General features: G+C 35.8%; 3 protein-coding genes across 3 annotated transcripts; 1 reads left to right on the forward strand and 2 right to left on the reverse strand.

The window, feature by feature from the left end:
* Positions 1 to 996: 996 nt before the first annotated feature.
* Positions 997 to 3,113, reverse strand: LOC122025776 (pentatricopeptide repeat-containing protein At2g45350, chloroplastic-like). Its single transcript, XM_042584650.1, has one exon. It carries the CDS (start codon positions 3,050 to 3,052, stop codon positions 1,151 to 1,153), a length of 1,902 nt encoding a protein of 633 aa, XP_042440584.1. The 5' UTR covers positions 3,053 to 3,113; the 3' UTR covers positions 997 to 1,150.
* A 161-nt stretch (positions 3,114 to 3,274) lies between these two features.
* Positions 3,275 to 9,573, reverse strand: LOC122025309. Its single transcript, XM_042584095.1, has 9 exons — positions 9,334 to 9,573; positions 8,316 to 8,363; positions 8,166 to 8,235; positions 8,008 to 8,065; positions 7,855 to 7,916; positions 4,233 to 4,432; positions 4,082 to 4,124; positions 3,887 to 4,012; positions 3,275 to 3,554 (listed from the first exon to the last, which is right to left on the reverse strand). The coding sequence occupies exons 2-9, from the start codon at positions 8,361 to 8,363 to the stop codon at positions 3,361 to 3,363; spliced, it is 801 nt and encodes a 266-aa protein (XP_042440029.1). The 5' UTR covers positions 9,334 to 9,573; the 3' UTR covers positions 3,275 to 3,360.
* Positions 9,574 to 9,959: 386 nt separating this feature from the next.
* LOC122025200 (protein cornichon homolog 4-like) lies at positions 9,960 to 13,926 on the forward strand. Its single transcript, XM_042583970.1, has 4 exons — positions 9,960 to 10,147; positions 12,172 to 12,353; positions 13,353 to 13,475; positions 13,556 to 13,926. The coding sequence occupies exons 1-4, from the start codon at positions 10,082 to 10,084 to the stop codon at positions 13,587 to 13,589; spliced, it is 405 nt and encodes a 134-aa protein (XP_042439904.1). The 5' UTR covers positions 9,960 to 10,081; the 3' UTR covers positions 13,590 to 13,926.
* The last annotated feature ends 1,705 nt before the right edge of the window (positions 13,927 to 15,631 follow it).

Genomic DNA, 15,631 nt, shown 5'->3' on the forward strand with positions numbered 1-15,631 from the left:
AAGGGTAAGAAAGGAAATTTAGGTTCATTCCGATTAAAAATATTCAACTAACCAAACATTATTTTTAAGAATGATACCCAAGCTTATATCCATTCTCATTCCATAATACTATGATACCCATTCCCATTCTAATTCCTAGAAGAGAACCAAACGCACCTTAACAATTCTAGAGGAAAAATCTTATTAGCTTAAATCTATTATAATTCAATTTTTAAATTTTTAAATTTTAAATTCTAAATACGTATAATAATATATACCTGTATTTAAAATTTTTAATTTTGAATACTATAACCCAAGAAGAAAGTTTGAATCTTAGGGGGTAAATTTTATTGGTTCAAATTCATTATAACTTAACTCATAAATCTTAAAATTTTTTATCTTAAATACATATAATATATTTCAAAATAAAATTCTAAAAAATTATTGAGATGAATATAGGCGCCTGTCATTCTATGCACTTGTACGAGTTTTTGTTCTGGTGCCTGGATTAATTTCAAACACCTCGAATCAAGTCCGGATGAATTTGCAATTGAAGGTATGTAGCATATCAAAATATTATATATTTAACTGATGTATTTCAATTTTCAAAAATCAGTAAATTGTTTTAATTTGGTTTGAAATCAAATTAAAAATTTCAATTTAATTCAGTTCAAAAGAATTAATTTAAAATAAATATTATTAATTAAAATTAATTTATAACTAATAACAAAAATTATTAAAATTTAAGTAAATTAGGAAATAAAAATTCATCTAAATTTAAATAGTTTTGTTTGATTTTAACGATTTATATAAATTTAAACTGAAATTAAATCAGAATTGATAATTTTATCGAATAAGTAAATCAAAACTAAGGCGACAAATCTTGTGTCTAAACAAAATAATAAAAATCTCAATTAGTCTCATTGACTATCTCTGGATGACAAGTCTACCTCACGAAACGACCAGAAGGGTAAATCGAAAAGCAGGTACAACGGTCAACCCAAACACCCAACATCCTTTGTTTGCATGTTCCATTTAAAAGAAAATTCTTATAAATATGTCATAAATAGAGATCAAACTATGAATACTTAGATGACAATCTGAGTGTCCTTACAGGGACACAAATCCTGTGTCTAAAAATCATATAAATGTTAAAAAAAATGAGCAAGTATCATAAGCATGCACAATCTATGGAAGCTGTTGAACTGTACAACTTGGGTATGCAGCAGACATCCAATGAAGAATTAACCTCTTGAGTTTGAGTTTGCAATTGATCTCCCACAACAAACTCGTACACCTTACCATCTACTTCAATCGAACTGCATCCGGGAAGCTTTTTCATATTTTTCTCCCTCATCAACATCCTCAACTTCCACGCATCACCCCACAACCCTACACCGGCGTAGAGATTCGACAGGAGCACATATGAACTCGAGTTCCAAATCCTCTCTCCGGTTAAACATTGCACCAGCTTTTGGCCCATGTCAAGGTCTCGGTGGTTCCTACAAGCACTGAGCAATGACCTCCACACCACATCATTTGGCTCCATCGGCATACTTCGAATCAAACCCAATGCCTCCTCCAATTTCCCTGCTCGGCTGAGGATGTCCACCATGCATCCATAATGCTGGACTTTTGGCTCCAAGCCATGTTCTTTTTGCATCCTCTCAAAACACATTAGCCCTTCGTCCACCATCCCCGCATGACTACAAGCACTCAAAACTGCAATGAATGTTATATCATCAGGCTTCAGCAATTGTCTCTCCATCTCCCGAAAGAGTTCGAGAGCCAAATTGCCATGTCCGTGACAAGCAAAACCACTGATCATTGCATTCCAATGGTCCACACTGTTCGCCGAAATGTCAAACACCTTCAGCGCATCATCTAGTCGACCACATTTGGAGTACATATCGATCAGAGCAACCCCTAGGTTACCATCCATCGACAAGTTGCTCCTCTTAATGTACTCATGAATGGATATTCCATCATTGATGCGTCCTAGTTCAGTGAGCGCCGTGAGAACAGTCGCTAGAGTGGTATTGTCTGGAGCAGCATTGTCTTTGCCTCGCATATTTGCAAAGAGATTCAAAGCTTCCCTGGAGAGCCCATTCTTGACATAGCCATCCATCATGGTGTTCCATGTGATCAAGTCTTTCTCAGCCATCGCCTCAAAGAGTTTCTTGGCATAGTCAATTCTTCCGAGTCCCATGTAGCCGTTAATCATGGTGGTGCAAGATATGACATCCCTTTCAGGCATTTTCTCAAACATGTCCTCTGCGTCTACTACTCTACCACACTTCACATACCCATCGATCATCAAGTTCCAGGAAACCATATCTCTCGCAGGCATTGAGTCGAACAGTTGGCGAGCAGCGTCAATGTTCTGAACAGACACAGTGTATCCACTGAGCATGGTGTTCCAGGTTACAACATTCTTCCTTCGACTGTCCATTTCGTCGAACAGCTCCTCCGCAGCAGACATCTTTGCCTCCTTGACGTACCCATTGATCATCGAGTTCCAAGCGACTGCGTCCCTCTCGAGCACTCTGTCGAACACCTTTCGGGCAATGTGGGGCAGCCCGCACTTGGAGTAGAACGCAATCAAGCCGTTCTGGAGGTAAGGGTTGGAGGCGAGGCCGCTCTTTAGCAGAAGGCCATGGATCTGGGAGCCTTCTAGAAGACGCAAGATGCGGGAGCAGGCGGTGAGGGCGAGCGAGAAGGCGAACTCGTCGGCGGCGACGCTGTCGAAGAGCATGAGTGCGAAGGCGAGGAGGGCTTCGCGGGGATGGCTGCCGCGGGAGGAGGAGCCGATGAGGGCGTTCCAGAGGAAGCGGCGGTGGTCGGTGAAGGGGAGGGAGAAGAAGAGGCGGCGGGCGAGGTGGCGCAGGGGAGGGTGAGGGGAGTAGAAGAGGCGGCGGAGGAGTGGCGCGGGGTGGCGGCGGAGTAGGCCTGAGGTGACGAGGCGGGCGTGGAGCTGGCGGGCGTCGCGCGGCGTGCGGCATCGAGGGAGGAAGTCGAGTGCGGCGGTGGCTGCGTCCGGCGGCGAGTGGGAGCACGATAGAAAGAGTGGCATGGCGCTAACCGCTAAACCGCCGAGGACAACCTCACCCGTTCATCCAGAACGAGTGCCTCTCAGACTTACTGTTGTAACGGCCAAAGCATAAATAATCTATTTGCCTTTTCGAAAGAATTTCACTTTGCCCCTAAAAGCCATGTGAAATTCTATATTTACCCCTAATATTTATTGGGTAAAAATCAAAGGAATGTTTTTTCCTTTTGATTATGAGCGTGCCATATTAAAAAAATGTCAACTTACAAAGTTAAGTAAAATGATTTTGATGGGCAAAATGCACTTCACTAGATTATGCGAGACCAGCACAATCAAAAACTACACTGTCGCCCAATGATGAGCGATACTCTCTCGAAGAAATCACAACACATAGCTGCACTAAACATGATGTCCTCCTTCATCCAATCCAAAGCTACACTTTCTAGTGTCCCCAGTGAAGTAACGTGATACATCCACTCGCCTTCATCATTTTCATGTTGTATCCATGTTAAGGTAAAAGTGTAACCTGGGGCATGCCAAACAAGAGAGACACATTAGAATGAACAATGCAAGTTACACTACAAATCAACTATACAACATTTTGAATCACTTTCAAGTAAACCATAACCTTGCATTTCTCTTTGTTGTAAACATTAGTAATAGTAAAACTGGCATTTTGAAATATTTCCATACACCAAATTATTTTACATTTGTGAGAAACTTAATATAGAAGAGAGAATGATACAATCACCACCAACTTAAGAGTAGCACATGCACTTGTAGGTTAAGCATTACAAAGAATATGGATGGAAAAAAGGTAAAAGCTTATTCTGGCCATGTAAGAAAAGGATATATTACCACTTGTTTTGTGGACGACCAGAATACTGAGGCTTTCGATTTGATTATCAACATAAAAATCCATGCCAACTAAGAACCTCATAAGAGTTTGGAAAACAAAATTGCTGCAAGCCTCTGATCCATTATCTAAAACAACGAAATGGACGCATTAAACACACAAAAATATAAGCAGTGCAAAACTAACTGATAGTATACCTATTGTTCCTGAACTAGCAAAGTATCTTCCGCTGTTCTCTTGCTATTCAATGGTTGAGGTAGAAATTTGATTTTGAAGTTAATCACATGAGCTGGATAATTACAGATATAAGTTCAAATCATTTATTGGAGAGGAGTAACATTTGCTTACCATATTGGCACCAACTTTATTTTGAGTTACAATTTCCTGATATGACTCTGGTAATCTCTGTCCTTGTGGGCCTTTAGTTATCACTTGAGACCTAATTCTAGAATTGGTACTCGGAGATGTGATCAATAGGGTATCACTCGTATCATTTCTCTTTAGTACAAGATTCTGGAGTTTTTCAACTTCATCTGAAAGCTCTTTGGCTGTGAAGAAAAAGATTTAAATTTTATCAGCACAATGTGGCCATGGAGATACAAAAAACTTCAAACCCATAAATATGCTAGTAAGATCGCACCAAGAAACAACTGGTTTTGACTCTAGTGTTTTAACAAACATAGAACATTTGGTGCTTACAGAGAGAATCACAACAAAATGAATGTTTAAAAAGAATTCAACCCTGTATCACAGTTAGCTAACCAATTTCAGTAACAAGTATACCCTATACTTGCTGCTGGGGTACTAACTCATACTGTCAGGTGGTAACCAAAATGAAACATTAAAAAAATAATAATAAAGGCACCCGTCCATTGTTATACTAGTAAGAAATGGTCAATAAGTTCCTCTTCAAAGAAAGGATGGTCAAGAGGCAGGACACTATATCAATGAATAAATAAATAAATAAGAAAATAACTGCAAGAAGAAATTTAGGAAAATACACAACACATTGATCTATGAAATACCTGGCAATGTGTATCCATGGTTTAGAAACTGAGGTGGTGTTTTGAGTTTAAGGGTTTGGGAATGAGGGAATGGATTTATTCCCAAACCTTATATTTGGTTGATGAGAATGAAATTAAAATTTTGGAATGAAATTCAAAAAATTAGGTATTGATGAAACTCACCTCCTGCTTTAGGTTTTGATGGAAATGATAATGGAAATGAGAATTAAGTTTTAGACAAAAATACCCTTAATATATTTGTTTAATTTTTCTTTCATATCACTTTCTCTCTTTGTTCTCTTTCATCATACTTTCCCTCTCCTCCTTCTATTATTATACTTTCTCCCTTCTTAATCTCTCCCATCATATACTCTCTCTCATTTTATTCTATCATACTTTTTCTCTCATCACACTTTTTCTTTCCTTATCCTCTCTCATCACATTGTCTTTCCTCATTTTTTCTCATCACATTTCTTTCTCATCATATTTTCTCTCTCCTCAATCTCTTCCATTACTCTCTCTACTCATTTTCTCTCATCACACTTTCTCTCTCATCATTCTCTCCCATCACCACTTTCTCTCTCATCTTATTTTCTCTCTCCTCATTCTCTCTCATCATGCTCTCTCTCAAAACACTCTCTTTCCTCATTTTCTCTCATCACATTTTCCCTCTCTTCATTCTTTCTCATCATATTTTCTCCTTATATTTTTCTTTTACATTCAACTTTCTCTCACATTTATTTTTTTTTCTTATTTTCCTCTAAGGGTAAAAAAAAGAAAATTTTAGTTTATTCTGATAGAAAATATTCAACTAACCAAATATTATTTTTAAGAGTGATATCTATACTCATCCATTTTCGTTCCATAATACTATGATTCTCATTCCCATTTCTATTTCTAGAAAAAAACCAAACACCACCTGAATTTCAGTTACATTGTAGAAATAAAGAATAAATAAAAATCACTTCTTGTTCTAAATTGTGACGGTAAAGTTATTACTTTGTGACCAAAAGGTCACGGGTTCGAATCCTGAAAAAAATCAGGAGGTAGAAATTGAAAGAAAAATCTTTATGGTGGAGATATCTCTAACCATAAAGGAATCAGAAGATGATTTCAGAAAAGTAACAAGTAATGTATTGAAGCTCTCAAACATTTCAAAAATTATTTTGAAAGGTAATCTTCAGGTTAAAGATGTATTAAAAAAACCTGCATTTCACAACTTCACAAGGATGCAAGATTATTTATTTCTATTCATCTCCTTTTCATTTCCTCTGGGGGTTTAATCATACAGGCAACTCACCAAAGGAAGGCCAACCATACTAATTCTCAAGAGACAGCTTTCGATAAAATATAAAGCAAAGTAATCCCATCTGCACGTAGTCCTAGTTTATAATGAAATCAGAAGACTCCAAGCTAATGAGGGCGGCTCGGCGCACGAAGTTCCTGCCATACGGGGTCCCGAGAAAGGATACATTATACGCAACCTTACCCTGTTTTTTGCAAGAGACTATTTTCAGGATTCGAATCCATGACCTTTAGGGTGCATTTGGTTGGGAGTTATCCTTGATAACCTTGGTTATTCATCTAAGTTTATCAACGAAAACCCTGTTTAATTTAGACAATCAATGATTCCCGAATAATATTCTATGCCTGAGCAAAAGGGGCATGCAACCCGGAATTGAAAAATCTCGAAATACTGAGGTTTTTCTTGATTCCGGGGTTAACGAATTTTTTCTACTAAAAATACCCTCCGATAAGAGAAAAATGTAAAAAATAATAAAAAATATAAAAAAACATTAAAAAGGGGAAAAAAAAGGAAAAACATTAAAATAAATATAAAATAATAAAAAATGTAAAATAATAAAAAAACATTAAAAATAAAAATAGAAAAAACGTTAAAAAATAAAAAAATGTAAAAAAAATAAAAAAAAGTAAAAAAAATAAAAAAAAATAGAAAAAACATAAAAATATAAAAAAATATAAAAAATATAAAAAAATAGAAAAAACATAAAAATATAAAAAAATATATAAAAATATAAAAATACGAAAAATAAAAAACATAAAAAAATAAAACAAATTAAAAAACGCAAAAAAAAAAAATTAAAAAACAAAAAAGGAAAGAAAATGTAAAAAAAAAGAAAAAAAATTAAAAAACACATAAAAAATAAAGAAAAATGTGAAAAAGAAAAAGTAAAAAAAATAAAAACGTAGAGTAAATAATAATAATAATAATAATAATAATAATATATGGTTGGTTTTGTATAGAGGTGTAATCGAGCAGAGCCGAGCCGAGCCGAGCCGTTAAATGTTTGAGTTTAACTCATTTATAATCGAACCGAGCTCAAGCTTTATTTAACGAATATATTCATGGCTCACAAGCTTATTCGAGCTTTTATCGAGCCTAAACGAGTTTAATAAATATAAATTATAAATTTAAATATTCATTAAAAACTAAATTATATATTTAGAGAAAATTATAATATTCTTATTAAAATTTACAATTTTATTCTAATAAATAAATTTAATATATTTATCTATATGTTTCATAAGTAGAGTGTAAAATCTATAAATTTAATATCAAAATTATTTTTTTTTTATTTAAAAGTTGATTCATGAGCCTAGACATGACAAGATTTCGTTTGCATTGAGAAATAGAAAAACTTCTATATTCCTGTTCTCAAGAATGATAAAGCATTTGTTCGTTGAAATCATGGGTTTTTCTTAGCAAATGTGGCCAAGGCTCACCCATGTAAGGAATATTTCATCAGAATCTAAAAGCTCTAGATTCGAATACTATAAAAACAACAGAATTTTTTTTTTTTAATCAAACTATGATAAAGCAAGCAGTCACCTTAAGGGGATTGTTTTTAACGAAATAAAATTTATCTCTTCTACATCTGATAAATAAAAATTGCAAGACAGAAACATCTTAATCTAAAAAAAAAACAAAATAATTACATCCTTACATCTCTTGCCCTCTTCAAGAAGTAACTTTTTGCATTCAGCATATTTCTCCTGAAATGCATACCTGCAATCAAATTCCTACAAAAACTTACTATTTCCTTATTTATGGATAGGACAGCTCTAATCAAATTAATCGACATCCAATTAATTATTACAAATTTTGGTGAAGCCCCTTATTTTCTTTATTCAACTGTTCTATTAAGTCCCCCACAACTACAAGAGAGCAAAAATGTCAAGCGCATGAATCTTATGCTATATAAAAGATCATTCTCTAAATATGACTTAATTGTTTGGGCAACTATATAAACCATACCAGACTGATAACTTCTCAACTCAGCATCTCTGGCATGGGTCCACTCTTCCTCATCTGAGATCTTCCTTTTCTGAGGATTGTGAAGAAAAATCACAAAAAAAAAAAACCAATTTAGAGAATTTAAATGGAGCACTAGAAGGGGGGGAGTACCTTCAAATTCTTGTATTTTTCATACAGTTTGAAATTGAGTGATTCCATCTGCATTAAGGAAATCAAAAACACTTAAGTACTATGCATATGATCATGAATACACGTGGTCAAGAAGACAAAATAGCACAGAATCTAAGACTAGTTAGCTTCAAAGACCTCTTTTCATCTTGCTCCATTGTGCATCAACTATACCATGTTAATTCCTCTTCAAAGACAGATAGCTTCTACCCACCAAACTTAAGGGTGCACACAAACAAGACAAAATGACTTACCCAGAAGCAAACTTCCCAGTTAGATCGTGCAATAATATGGCTGGAAGTCTCCAATTTGCATAGATAAATTTGTGAATGTCAAAAGCACCACTAGAAATACAACTGCTGTATTAACAGAAATACTCCGGATAAAACCATACCATCATAAATTATGAACCAAATGCCAGTCCTTAGAACTTCTGTATATCAGGCAAGATATCGATACAGAACCTTAAGTTTGAATGCTACTGTGCAACTTTCAGCTTGATAAAGGTATTTTTTACCATATCACCCAGAAGGACCTCAATCGTACAGTTACTCACATTTCTCCCATGGAACACACAACAATCAAATACAAACCACCTCACAGGAATCTAGCTATGTTGGTTATGGATCATATGGGGAGCACAAAACCAGAAAATCTTTAGTTATTTTTTTTTCAAAAAAAGCCAAATCTATCCATTTAATCTCATAACCGACAGGTACCCAAACTAGACTCCAAAATAACAATATAAAATGATTACAAAATAGAATAAAATTTTGAAAATTCAAACAACAATTAACCATAGCAACAATTTGGCAATTAATCATAATTAACGATCATCAACACCTGTAATTCTATATAAAACAGCACTTTGATGGAAACCAATTTAAAAAAATAAAATTAATCATAGCAAGTCCAATATCAATTTTCTTAACGTAATAAATATGACACTTAGGAAACAGCAAGTAGTACAAATCTTCAAAAAGGAAAGATTTTGCTATACCTTAGCATCTGCGACAAGTTTGGTCGCCACCTGCTCCTTTCATCCCGTTTCTTAAGGCGAGATAGGGAACGCGGCGAAGATTTCTTGAGGAGAAAAATGATGATATGTTCGATTCAGGTTTTTCTAGGAGGAAGATGAGGTCGCCAGCGGCAGCGCGACGGTGAAGATCAGATTAGGGCTGGCGAGGCGACGGTGAGAGAGAGAACCGGAGAATGGGCGGGGATTTTTCATTTTCGAAAAATGATTGGATTTTTATTTCTGCAATTGCCTAAAAGACCCATGTTTTTTGGTTCTAGCCCATTTTATTTTTGTAAATTACCCATTTAAGCTCTTCGTTCTTGAAGTGCACCTAAAGTCTCTTTTTTCGCCAAATTATTTTTGTTAAAAAAATATATTTTATCACTTAATAAATTTAATAATAAGTTAAATAAATATTAGAATAAATGTAGCACAAGGAACTCAATAGTTTTTTTTTATAATTCATATTATGAGGAACTTTTATCTAATATATATATACATAATATTATTATTATTATTATATATATAATAATAATAATAGATCGATTATTATTATTATTATTATTATTATTATTATTAAAACTGAATTATTTAGATCGATTAATGAGTTTTAACAAAAGAAGTTTGACCTAGTCCCCCACTTCCATCGGATATCGCAAGGAGAAGCTCGATTTGCTGCCATCGCTTCTATTCCGAGCTTTGTCGGCGGTGGAGCTGACAGGGGGAGGTGATGGTGTTCTTCTGGCTCACCGCCTTCTTCCTCCTCATCATCCTTATCGTTCTCGTCATTTACCAGGTGTGCTCTCCTTCTTTCCCTAATAATGATTAATGGTCGACAAATTGCATTTTTCCCCTTCCCTAAATCCATTGGAGGTTCATGCCCTATCTCATTCAACCGTTTGAGAGAAGAAAAAGCTGGTCTTTTTAGTTCTTTGTCCTTTCTCGAGTTGGAACTGGTGAAGCTCCGGTTTGGATGGCTCATTTTCACTTTCTAGCTCTGCTGACTACAATAATTTAATTTTTTGAGGCCCCTAGTCTTCTTTGGTTGTGCCCCGGAAACTGGAAATGGATGTTATTCTACTTTGGTTGGAACCGGTGGTTTCATCAAGTTTTGTTTCAGATAGCTGTCTATTAGAGTGATTTCTAGTCTTTAATCTCAAATTTATTTTCCATAATGGATAGAAAATTGTTTTTGTGATGAAGATCTTCGATTAGAATGGCATTATGCGGTTAGAATTTCTCTTTCATGCATTATTTTGTTGAAAAAAATTCACCCTTGATAAAATTTAAAGTTGTTAGTTCATGTTGCCTCTCAATCTCAAGCACAATTGAATCTTCAATTTAAAGAAATTCACCACATTATTTGTTTCATTTGGATAGATTCATTGTTATGTCCTTTCCTGACAATTGTATGGCATATATTTATGATTTTGGACGAATGGCCAACTGAGTCATGTTGTTGCATGTTCTGGACATGGCTAACCTGGAAATGCTTGGGCCGTTTGGCTGAGTATGTATTATCCTCTGACTCTTTTCAAATTTAACCTCCTAATTTCTTTAACGTGAGGTTTACTTTGATGAAAAGATAAGAACAAAGGGAAAAGGAAAGGGAAAAGATAACAGAATTGTACATGGATTGTGGATGACTCATGTATATGCTTTGCATTGCCTCCTTAGTTATCCGTCCAAGTAAGCCCAGCCTAAAGAAGATCTAAAGAAGATCTAAGTTCCTTCTCTAAAGATGTTGAAATTTAGAATTTCTAGATCAGATTCGTGATTTATCCATGCATTATATGATTTTATGTTAGGGAAAGAAAAACATTGATAAGCTCTTTTCATGAATCAAACGCCATTTTGATTATTGGCTAAGATGTATAAGATAGACAAATAATTTTCTTCTTGAGGGAAAAAGAATCATTTTCATTTTACGAGTCTTTTTCTTTTGTTTGGAGGCTCATAACAAATTCCTTACCTTCAAAAAGGGAATTAGTTTTTTTTTTTTTGACTATATGTCATTTTATTTTGTATTTATCTAATTTAGATTTTGGTGTTACTGGAAAAAAAATTGTTCAAGAACATTGCTCATTGATTTTAAGAATAGTTACCTCATTTGGTATTTGTTGTCCTATCTGCTTATATAACCAAGAAAAACATGTATTCTCCTCCCATTAGATGGGGCCTTAGTGAATAAATCTGACTTAAACAATCAAGTATATACTTCATCTTGAATATCTTCTCTATAAGCTCCTATCTTCTCTTTTTATATTTAGATATTATTTACTGAGCATACGGTGACATGAGGTTCATTAACAGATTAGTTGAGAAGTCTTGTTGCAGTGTGCTTTGACTTATTAGTTCAATCTTCCATTTTATCGGAGAGATGATGATGACTTTGTCAACGTGTTAGTGAGCTGAGGTCTTTAGACACTTTATTTTTATTATTATTATTTTTGGTATGCAGGATGCCTTAGGCTTTATTAAAATTGAAACTGATCAATTCAAGCAGATGAGATAGAGGATTCCGTAGTAGAAGATCTCCCTTTAGGAGGGGAATAAACATGTTGTGATTCCGATTTCTGAGGGGACGATGTGAAAAAGGAATAAGAGGAACTACTTTGAAGGGTTTCTTTAGCCAACCAATCACACATTTTTATATTGAAAGACATTGCTTGCTCTGGCTTTCCATTGTAATTTCTTATTGTCCTACCAAGTTAAGTAGCATTCTTGCTACATAATCATTTATGCTTTAACTCACCTTTCATGCCACCTGAAACTCTTTTTTCTGTTATCCTTGTAAATTGTTTGCATTGTGTTTTGCAGCTCATGTGCTTGGCTGACCTAGAATTTGATTATATCAATCCTTATGATTCAGCCTCACGAATAAATAAAGTGATATATCCAGAGTTTGGTTTGCAAGCGGCCTTGTGCCTGCTCTTTCTCTTGTCGGGAAATTGGTGGATGATCTTGCTTTCTGCTCCATACCTTTATTACAACGTGAGATTGTAAGTTTCTGGTTGCTCACTAATACTTTCATGACCAGCTACACATTTTAGAAGGAAGCAATACTCTTAATTTATTGTCAGGCATTTCTTACAGCCAACCTTGATTATCTTCTAGTGCCGTATGAAAGCCATTTTTGTACAGATTGAAACATGCACATATGTGACCATGTAATAATACACTCTGGAAAAAAAAAATCCCCCAAAACATTTCATCAGTGATATTTGTAATTGAAACCAATATCAAACTCAAATCAAATCTACTTTGTTGCTAATTATCCTTAGGCAGACTGTAGTACATTGCTTGTTGCTTTCAAAAAGTAGTTCAGACAGATTTGAGTCGCATTTGCAAATTTCATTAGTATAGGAATAGTAGTGTAAGTACAATAAACAAATATATGACAGATAATATCTGGAAATATACATCCTTTGTGCTGCTCAACAACTAATCCATTAGTACACATTTTCCAATAAGCTTTTTGGTGGATATCTTGTCAAGATGTGATATCAAATACCCACAAGGAGAGAAAATCAATAAGTCATGCATCTCAACATTTAGCGCTATAAGCCTTTTCAAAGAAAAACTTCTCCTCTTGCTTGATAAATAAAACTGTGAAAGCTAAGAAGAATTCCCATTTGAAGTTATTGAATCACATTTTAGATAAACAAGAAAATATTTGGAGGATGACAAATCTAGAAGGATCATGCAATGCCAAGCTTTGTGTCTCATGACTATTGCCCTGCTCTCTTTGGTAGAATTGTTTCTGTTAGCCATCACATGTTTGATAAACTGTGGCTTTGTTTGAAGTTGACTTATTGTTCATCTGGTCACTATTTTATATACAACTGTGGTTTAGTTTGAAGTTGATTTATTTTTGCAGTTGGATACGATACATTGCCCAAACTACTCAGTTTACACAAAACCCTGGACCATAAGAAGCAGTTTCATATGTGAAACTGAACATAATGTCTTTTCTGCTATTTGGTAAAATCTACTTGCAGGTACCAGCGGCAGCGACATCTGATAGACGTAACGGAGATCTTTAACCAGCTCAACCAAGAAAAGAAAATACGCCTCTTCAAGCTAGTCAACCTTGTTATCCTTCTCTTCTTGTCATTATTCTGGTAAATATACTCATTGCGTAGGCTAGAGTATTATTCTCCCAGTTTAATCTAATAGTTGCTTTTGTTTTACAAACGTGTAGGATGATTTATAGCATAATTGAAGATGACGAATAGTTGCTGACACTCTGAGCTTCCACTTCTTGTTACATCGTCTGGTATTCAGTGTTAAATACCTTGATTGTGATTGCCACCAGTGTACTGCATGCTGACATAAGTTGTGTAAGTGTACATGGTGTTCTGTCCCTCATTTCAGTAATGTGATTTGTTGGAGATATTGTGATCATTGTCAACCAAAATAGAGGCCAGCTCTCAGTTGGTTTCTTATCTTTTTCGGAAAAAATTATGCACATGTAAACTTATCAATGTGATGATCTTGTGAGGGTGGTGCCACAATACTTTGTAAACTAAAGAGTATTTATTCTGGTAATCTACCGTGTGATTGGAAATAAAATCTCAACTTATTGTTAATTAACTAAAACGATCTGTTTGCCACAGCAACTTTATCACGTTATTTCGGGATTCTTTTACAGAAACAGTAAAACAATCTTTAGACATAGCAAATTCCCAACCTTTTGGAGAATTGTTCTAATTGATCAACATTTAATTCAAATATCAACCTTGAAAAGAGTTTCACAAATGAGAGAGATACAATTACATTTGTAGGGCATTAGCAATGGATCTGGCAAGGCTAACCTCAAATGGAGGCTTATTGCCTATGGCTTTCACTGTGAGAGGGCATGAGTGTTATCTAGAAATGACTGAAAAAGAAAACACTTGAACAGAAGCAATGACAATAATGTAAACAACCCCTTGATGAAGTTGTCACAAACCAGTTTTATTGTGCAAAAATCTCTCACGATGAGTGATATAAGCACTAAAAGCTTATAGTAAGTCGATGATTTAGCAAGTGACGACTATAATAGAGGTTAGTCGTTACATGAAGCTATTATACTGGTCTAAGGCATGCGTTCTAAGGGTCTCACCATTACCATAAAAATTCCTCCTTTGGCCTACTTAGTTTGAGATATGCAATAGATAGAATCATTCCTCTTCAAAACTCATATCGTTCACGAGGAGTATTCATATAGATCTCCAATGTGCTTTATCCCTTGCGAGGAAATCTTTTGAACCCCACCTACGCGCATATACTGTTGGGTGCACAAACCATTAACTGCATTCAAGGGTTGCTGCTGTTTGCCTTCTTCTCCTTGAGACAATGGTAAATCCTTCAGTGTCCGGGCTTTTAATTTTCTCTGCACATTCCAGTGATCCATGAGTATGGAGTTGAGAACCATGACCTGGGTTAGCTACACTACTGGTACTCCCTGTATCTGTGCCATCATTATTAAGTGTGTTTACAGTGTTTTGATCTTCCACTAGGGACCTAAAACGATCCCCTATGGACTTAAAAATGAACCTCAACAGAATCTGTCTTGCCAGCTCCGTCCTCTGTAAAATCCCTGAACTCTCTTTCATTCTATGTTTCCTTTGCAAAGTCAGTCCTCTATGAAGTTGAGTCCTCGCTGAATTTATCAGTTTCTTCTGCTTTGGTATCTGCTTCAAGGGCCTTAAGAGTGATTTATGTTGGAATACATATAATCTGTTTTGTCAGAGATATACAGGATACTTAGCTGAATTTAAAATTACACAGAATTTAAATTTAACTTACAATAGAAATGACCTGAGTGGATGATCTCAGGCTGCCAGCAGGGGCTAGTTTCTACCAGGTGATGAAGACAGTCTGCACAGTGTTGACAGATCGGGTTGATCGACCGAGCAGCACAAGTGGGCGCAATAGATTAGAAAGGCCGACTGGGCAAACAGGCTGACCGAGCGGGCAGACAGGCCTGATTAGAGGCAGGTCGGGCGATTTAGTGTCGAGCGGACAAACAGGTCTGGCGAAAGACAGACCAGCCAAGCAGACAGGCAGGTCGGGCGAAGCAGACCGACCGAGCAAATAGGCAGGTCGGGCGAAGTAGACCGGTCGAGCAGACAGATCAGGACAGGCAGGTCGGGTGAAGCAGACCGGCCGAGCAGACATGCAGGTCGGGCGAAGCAAATCGGCCGAGCAAACAGGTAGGTCGGGCGAAGTAGACCGGCCAAGCAGACAGGCAGGTCGAGCGAAGCAAACCGACCGAGCAGATAGGCAGATCGGG

Source organism: Zingiber officinale, chromosome 9B (genome assembly GCF_018446385.1).
Source record: "Zingiber officinale cultivar Zhangliang chromosome 9B, Zo_v1.1, whole genome shotgun sequence".
NCBI classification, from domain to species: Eukaryota; Viridiplantae; Streptophyta; class Magnoliopsida; order Zingiberales; family Zingiberaceae; genus Zingiber; species Zingiber officinale.

What these genes read in the sequence shown, in the direction of transcription:
- LOC122025776 (XM_042584650.1), bottom strand. Translation starts at nt 3,052, where the DNA reads ATGCCACTCTTTCTATCGTGCTCCCACTCGCCGCCGGACGCAGCCACC.
- LOC122025200 (XM_042583970.1), top strand. Translation starts at nt 10,082, where the DNA reads ATGGTGTTCTTCTGGCTCACCGCCTTCTTCCTCCTCATCATCCTTATC. An exon ending in TCGTTCTCGTCATTTACCAG is followed by an intron (nt 10,148 to 12,171) that starts GTGTGCTCTCCT and finishes TGTGTTTTGCAG; the next exon opens with CTCATGTGCTTGGCTGACCT. An exon ending in CTTTATTACAACGTGAGATT is followed by an intron (nt 12,354 to 13,352) that starts GTAAGTTTCTGG and finishes ATCTACTTGCAG; the next exon opens with GTACCAGCGGCAGCGACATC.
- LOC122025309 (XM_042584095.1), bottom strand. Translation starts at nt 8,363, where the DNA reads ATGGAATCACTCAATTTCAAACTGTATGAAAAATACAAGAATTTGAAG. An exon ending in TCTTGAAGAGGGCAAGAGAT is followed by an intron (nt 4,433 to 7,854) that starts GTAAGGATGTAA and finishes TTTTCTTCACAG; the next exon opens with CCAAAGAGCTTTCAGATGAA. An exon ending in TGCTAGTTCAGGAACAATAG is followed by an intron (nt 4,013 to 4,081) that starts GTATACTATCAG and finishes TCGTTGTTTTAG; the next exon opens with ATAATGGATCAGAGGCTTGC.